Source organism: Ceratotherium simum, chromosome 4, assembly GCF_057802395.1.
Source record: "Ceratotherium simum simum isolate JZ-2026a chromosome 4, ASM5780239v1, whole genome shotgun sequence".
Lineage (NCBI taxonomy): Eukaryota > Metazoa > Chordata > Mammalia > Perissodactyla > Rhinocerotidae > Ceratotherium > Ceratotherium simum.
In genome coordinates, this window is record NC_141903.1 from 37900958 (window position 1) to 37908134 (window position 7177).

General features: G+C 39.6%; 1 protein-coding gene across 1 annotated transcript; it reads right to left on the reverse strand.

Moving 5' to 3' along the window:
• Nucleotides 1-434: 434 nt before the first annotated feature.
• LOC101387506 (neuropeptide Y receptor type 6-like) lies at nucleotides 435-1780 on the reverse strand. Its single transcript, XM_004420157.1, has 2 exons — nucleotides 1611-1780; nucleotides 435-1380 (listed from the first exon to the last, which is right to left on the reverse strand). Exons 1-2 carry the CDS (start codon nucleotides 1778-1780, stop codon nucleotides 435-437), a joined length of 1116 nt encoding a protein of 371 aa, XP_004420214.1.
• Between the last annotated feature and the right edge of the window lie 5397 nt (nucleotides 1781-7177).

The window sequence follows — 7177 nt, forward strand, 5'->3', positions numbered from 1 at the left end:
GTGAAATTTCTTCAAAGCTAAGGAGGTATAACGTTGTTTTTACTAGGCATATGATTAGTAATAACTTTTGTGAATATTCCATTGAATAACGGTATTTGGAAACTTTGTTCCCCAGCTGTCAATGCTGCTTGCCTCTCTGGCTTTCTCATTATCATTCTTTGCCACAGATGACAGCAGCTAGGTTGTTTGAGTATTTAGAGTTATACTCCTAAGAGAAAACAGGTGGCATGTGTGTGCATGCACATATGTGTGTATGTGTGTGTGTTGGGCAGATGTATGACACAGACAGATCTGGCCTAAAGCAAAACTGGGTAGTATAAAGTTGCTCTTTTTTTTTGGTTCTGGCTTCTTCTTTATGCATCTTGCCCTATCCTCAGCCATTATCTCTCTGTCTCCCATTCAAGAAGGGCTTTAGCATTAAGTGTTAACAATTTTTATATACCTCTTGATGTGTAAGCCAATCTTAATGATCCTTTGGATTCATCTGTGTGCATAGTGGAGATGGCAATATTGTCACATCTTTCCTGAGGTGCAAAGCACCAGCAGTGGTGAATAAGCATCACCAGGTCCTTCTGGAAATTTTTGTTGAGAAAGCCATAAAAGAGAGGGTTTATACATGTAGAAACCATAGCAACCAAGTGGCAAACTACAAATACAAGATCATGGTGGCAGCTCATCAGCACCTCATGATACCAGTCAAAGATGACATTGAAGATGTTCAAGGGCAACCAGCAGGCCCCAAAGGTCACCACAATGGAGATCAACATCGTGCTGATCCGCTTGTTCTCACTGAGCCGGCTCTCGCTTTTCCTCTTCTTGTCTACTTTCACATTTCTCCTGCGGAGGTAGATAACAATCTTCAGGTAGCAGATGAGGATGAAGCTCAGAGGGACACAATACTGGAGCATAAACAGGGAGGTGGTAAAGAGGAGCTGGTTCATTCTGGAGGGCCAGTTCTCTACACAGGCCACACGATAGGTGTAGAGGTCAGTGGGGAGAGAGAGGTTGTGGAAGGGCTCATTGGTGAGGTGGTAGGACAGGAAGAAGGGAACAGACAACAGAAGGGAAAATAGCCAAATCAATAGGATACCCCAGTAGGCATGAGATACTCTGGGCTTCCAGCCATGGGGGTTCACAATCAGCTGATATCTTTCAACAGCAATTAACACAAGTGAGAATATCGACACAGAGATGGAGACACTTTGCACATAGGAGGTGAGTTTGCACATGATATCCCCAAATATCCAGTGGTCCATCAGAGTGTAGATGACAGTAAAAGGGATGCACATGACACACACCAAGATGTCAGAGAGGGAGAGATTGGCAATCAGTATGTTGGTGACGTTCTGAGCTTCTCTATGCTTTTTAAAGATGATAATGGGGCCGGCCCCGTGGCTTAGCGGTTGGGTGCGTGCGCTCCGCTGCTGGCGGCCCGGGTTCGGATCCCGGGTGCGCACCGAAGCACCACTCCTCCAGCCATGCTGAGGCGGCGTCCCACATACAGCAACTAGAAGGATGTGCAGCTATGACAGACAACTATGTACTGGGGCTTTGGGGGAAAAATAAATAAATAAAATCTTTAAAAAAAAAAATAAATAAAGATGATAATGATGAGAGAGAGGTTTCCAAAAAGGCCCACAATTAAGACTATAGTGTAGGCTATGAGTAATAGGAGCAAGGCTAGAGAAGGGAGTTGACAGAACTCAAAGTAGAAAAATGCAGAGTTGTTGCTCTTTGCATTGGTTTTATTAGATGCTGGATGGTTTAGGGAAAGTTCCATTATGTCAGAACTGTAAGACGAGCTTTTCTAAGCTTACTTGTATTATGGGTGGCTATTTCGACCATCAGTTCTCGGGAAGCACTTTGTTCTGAGGCTTCCAATGAGTAATTAGTAGGGTTTAATCTTCCCTGATCTTTGTCTTTGCTTGCTGGAGACCCATGAATGACTTGAGTATGCTCTTGAGATCCTAAAAGATTAAACAGAACCCAGAATATTAATACAAGTTCTTAACAACCCGGACAATTCTATAGGTGGAACAACGTCCCTGAGAGGACATAGACAGAAATCCAGAGGGTCTCTCTGTATCCTGGCCTTCTTCTCATCTCAGGAAGCTTTATTTCTCCCATTAGTATAGCCTTTAGAGCTAATGAGGCAGGGAATGTGACAGCATTCTGTTAACTGTATAAAGCAGCCTAAATGTACATTTCCATCCCTATTACCTTCCATCTTTTATTTATTTATTTATTTTTTTACTATTGTCTGGTTATACAGACACCTGCTTCAAAGGACTATAAAAGCTACAAGGATAGGGATTGTGCTCTGGAGGCCAGAGTACTATGTATGGAGTTGGATTCCAACTGAAACATCATTACTTGCTATCTGTATGACTTGGACATGTCAATTACCCTTTCTGCTCAGTTTTCTTGTCTGTAAAATGGGGATAAACAATGTCTGTCTGAGTTGTTGTGAGGATTAAATGAGATCATGCAAGTGAATTTGTCCCTTGTCTCAACATAGACCACATAGTAGGTGTTCAGTATATGTGTGTTGAATAAAATTTGTCAGCTGCACTGCCTAGAGCTAGTCTATAGTCTCTAGTCTGGGGCTAGAATCACAGATCACACTTGCTATGCAACAGCATATGCTTTCTCCTCTTCGTACTTCTACTCTCCGGGGCTGAAGCCATACTCTGCACAGGCAGTTTCTGGGAACGTTGCTCAGATTCTGGAGATCAAGCCAATGTAGCTAGTGAGCTATACTCAAAATTAACTTTATTTAGAAAGCATTCCTCTAATTCTCCTTCTTTGGGGTTCCTTCTTCTTCTGACTTCCAGAGGAAAGGGGTGCTCTTGTTCTATGGCTCAGCATGGTTTAGGGTGGTTGTACTCAATGGAATTATTCATACCAGGATACACGACGGGTGTGATAAACTTGCCACCATTCTAAGTGCTGAGATTTCTGGCCCAAAGAGGACACATTGAAAGAGGGCAAAGGAAAAAAAATACTCCTCATTTTGGTTTATTCTTTAGGAATTTGAGGGAAACACCATAAATAACATTGATAAAGGAAGCTGAGCAATAGGAATGAAAGAGAAAAACTTCTTTTGTTGTTTGAAATTACCCTGGACTGCTGTCACATTCTTTCTGAGTTCAAAGGCTTAACAGATTCTTACTGAAAAGAAATGACTTTAAGAATACTTGTTATGTCTGTCATGGTTTTAACAAGATACCGCAATGAAGAACACCATAAAAATACCACAGATGAGTAGAAACTGTTGATAAAGACAGTATATTTTATAAAGAAGGACCCAAGGGACTGATCTGTGGCTCAGATGTGATGTGATAAGTAGAAATAGCAAAATTTATAAACAGTGGTATTTGAAGTGAAGGTTTAGGGCTTGGATTGTTCAGGGGTTCAGCAGACGTAGAGTTCACAGATACTGGCTGTAGGGAAATGTCAAGAGAGATTTAAGTTCTTTGTGACAGTCGATGGACTGAGAAATAGAAAGCTTTAATTGCTTATTAGAGACCTCCTACCAGCGAGCTTCACTTGGAGGGGGAAAGGAATGAAAGGAAATAGGCAATAACTACACATACAGTTTGCTAGAATGAGCACCAGACTCCCTGTCGGGAGACATGTCCTGCTGCTAACTAGCTGTTTGATCTTGGGCAAGTCACTCCCCTTCTCTGGGCCTCAATTCCTTCATCTGTCAAATGCAATTTTAAAAATGGCCTCCCTATTTCACACTTTGTTATAAGGGCCAATGAAATGATGTGTTTAAAACATCTTATAAACTGTTAAATACTGTGCAAATTCAAGTGCTCATTATTGTTGTCATTTTTATACTTGTTGAGTGTTTCAGTCATTTGGACTGAATTATCTAATTCCCATCCTCCTGAGAGCTATGAGTGCTTTCGTAGCTGCTGTACTATTTATTTCTCCGACATCAGGTTTGCTGGAAAGAGGTGGCAGTGTTATATTTCCATTTCATAGACAGAAACCAAAGTATAGAAAGGCCCAAGAGCTTAGCTAAAGCCAAACAAAACCAGCAAAGACATGCTTTTTTTCTTCCCAGCTCTTATTGTCTACAAGAAAGAAAAGCTTCCTATGAATCCCGCAAACATAGATCTGAATAACAGTTTTCTCTTTACAGATGTAGAAATTCATACAATTTTGCAGTTCCCAGCAGGTTGGTAATAGAGATAGGGATAAACATCGGGAACCCTTTTGTTGTCTATTCTAGTTGATCTGGGTTGTCTGGGCTGAGTGAATGGGGATCACTCACCATCCTGCAACAGCAGGTCTGAAACTGGGTGGAGACCCCTCTACTTTCCTCTATGCTAATTAGTAGCAAAGTACAAATTAGCTCCCCAGTCTGTAAATTCCTATAGGGTCTTGAAGCCCAGAAAAGCCAGAAGAAGGTCAGATGGGCCTCATCCATGAGGGAATCAAAAAGGAGTGCTGGACTTACATTATCCAGTGCTCTCCACACAGTACAGAGAAGAGCAGGAAAATCCCCAATGTGGCAATTAAATGGCAATGTGGGATTTACACTTTACATAATTGGTAACTATTAAGTTAAAATATTTAAATCCTGCCTATCTGGAAGCAAAATAATGCTAAGCCTTGTTTCATAAAAAAATTCTTGGGATACATTTCTATTTTAGGAAAGTTCATCTTTGGCTTCTTTGGTTGGAAATGACCCAGGGGTGTGAGATCTCAAATTACCAAGTGACTTTTTGCCCAAAAATATGAGTATTATATGGCAGAGGTAGGCAATCTTCAACCTTCAACTTGATTGTATCTAGCTCATGAGGCATATGCCTTGAACTGGCTCCATTTATGCCTTTTAACACAAAAGTACAGCATTACATTACACATTTTTTGTAGATTGTGTTTGAAAGTTTCAAGATGTACAAAATAAGAACACTACTCCACCAAAGTCTCTATATGCATATTTTATTTCTGTATCAGAATGTCTTTTTTGATAGTGTGTGTCTTTGTCTCTTCATTCATGCAACTCTATTTTTTGGGTGGGGTAGAGTGGTGTGTGTCTGGCCCTTGGTCTCTCTGTGTTTTTTCCACACCTCTCAGTGTCTTCCTCTCTTTCTGCCTGTCTCATTCTCTTTTCTGTTCTCCTCTTTCCCTTAATTGTCCATAACATGGAAAAATTAAAGCATGTTTTATATTATTTGTTATATATCACTTGGTGCTATGGTGTTTTGACTTGGAAGAGACTCCGTGGGTCTTCCAATATACGCCTCTCATTTGACAGATGTTGCAGCTTTGCAGTTAATTACTGGCGGAACAGGGACCAGAGCCTGAGTCTGCTGGCTCTCAGAGAGTACCATGCTCTATCCACTATTTTCTGCTGCTTCCTGTTTCATATTTCTTGAATAAAGTTCTGTATTTCTTGTTCTTAATTTTAAAAGCAAGTGAGTAGAATATTTTCTATTTCTTTTATGTTAAAAATTTTTTCTTATGTAACCTCTGGGATTCTGTGGCCTTGGTCAAAGTGAAGTTTTGCACACCCTCCACCTCCCAAGTATGTATGTGAGGGGCCCCAAATAGGACAGGACCACATTGCAAGCATCCCTCCATAGGACTCTCTGTCCTTTTCCTTAAACCTCTAGGAATACAGATTCTATGCCTGTGTTGATGCAAATAACATCTCACACTTGCTTAGGGCTTAATGATTTTAAAGTACTATCCCATTCATTAATTCATTCACAAATTCAAGCACTGACAAGTGGGCTGTCTTGGGTTTTACAGCAGTCCTGAACTCTAGATAGGAATGATACTTTAATTCTGATTTTACAAGCATGGCAACTAAGACCCAGTGACTTGCCCATGGTTGCATAGTTAGTAGCAGAGCCAGGAAACAGACTTCTACTTTGTAAACAATACAGAAAACAATATTTCTAGTTTATTTGGTCATTTCATTTTTTAGAAAAATCAAATTAGTCATTTGTGTTTGATGAAAACAAATAGAATTAGAATCTCTGTAAAGACACATCTTAGAGCTTTCCCTAGGAACAAAGGCTATGTTAATAACCACAAGAAGCATCAAGAAACAAATGCCTACTCTCTCACAGCGTTGTTAAAAAAGATAATTGGCCTGGTTATTCTATATCATCCAAACTCGTTATCCTATTCAACTATTCACCTATTCCAAAAAATCAAATTTCACATCTATCTATTGCAGAAGTGTGTGCTATCTTTTAAGATTTTGGATAACATTTGACCCATCCATTATTTTATTACGTGTATTTTGATTTTTTCTGCTAGAGATAGTTTATCTGTTTTTCCTTGAATTTGACAATTGCCTGAGTCCATATAAAGTGTTAGTGGAAAATACACACATTTTATTTCCCAAAGCCTAATAGTTACTTTTAAAATCAAACCAACACAGATTGTCTGAATTGGCTTTAATTTTCTTTGAAGGTTAATGACTGACTTGTCATTATAGAGATGTTGAGGTTTTTAATTCTTTAAAATACAATATATTAAATGTATCAAGAAAGGAAAAATAAAATCTGCCAATGCAAATAAGTATACCGGATTTTTAAGTTTATTTGCAAAACAAAAAGTAACCCCATTGTGCCAATACTAGCTTTTGGTAATTTCTTTCAATAATTTTCCTACAATGGTACCTTCTAAAGCTGTGGGGTTGTTTTTCAGATCACACGAGCAAGAAGACATCTGGTACAATTCGGCTTGAAAGCACTACAGGCCTAATTCTTAATGATCTTCACGTATTTTAAAACTGGGTTATTTTAACCTGAAATGTACATGTGAAAAACACATTTGCAAGATTTTTCTTTAGCATTTTAGAGATTTGTTTCCCAGTTTCTTACCTGTTGGAAATTTCTAGCTTTATTGCTGTTCTTTTCATCTTCTACATGTTTTCTTTCTTCATTTCCATGATTATTTTTCTAAGTTTATTTCTCCATCGAGAGATGACATGTTAGCCGCCTCTCCAAGTCACAACATCTCCCTCGCTGTTCTTGGCTTATCCACCAAACAATCTATATAGCTTCATTTCAGAAGCTGCTCCCTGGAGTTGAAATCATCGCGCAGAGGATCAAGCTCTGGAATCCAGAAGGATCTGAGGCCGCTGAAGAGCCGGCAGGGAGGAGTCAGAAATCTCAGCAGCAGTGATATTAGATGCGGCTGT

Excerpts from the sequence above, each read along its gene's own strand:
- LOC101387506 (XM_004420157.1), bottom strand. The coding sequence starts at position 1,780 with ATGGAACTTTCCCTAAACCATCCAGCATCTAATAAAACCAATGCAAAG. Across the intron at positions 1,381-1,610 it reads TTTGGAAACCTCTCTCTCAT|CATTATCATCTTTAAAAAGC; the intron begins CATTATCATCTT and ends CGGGGCCGGCCC.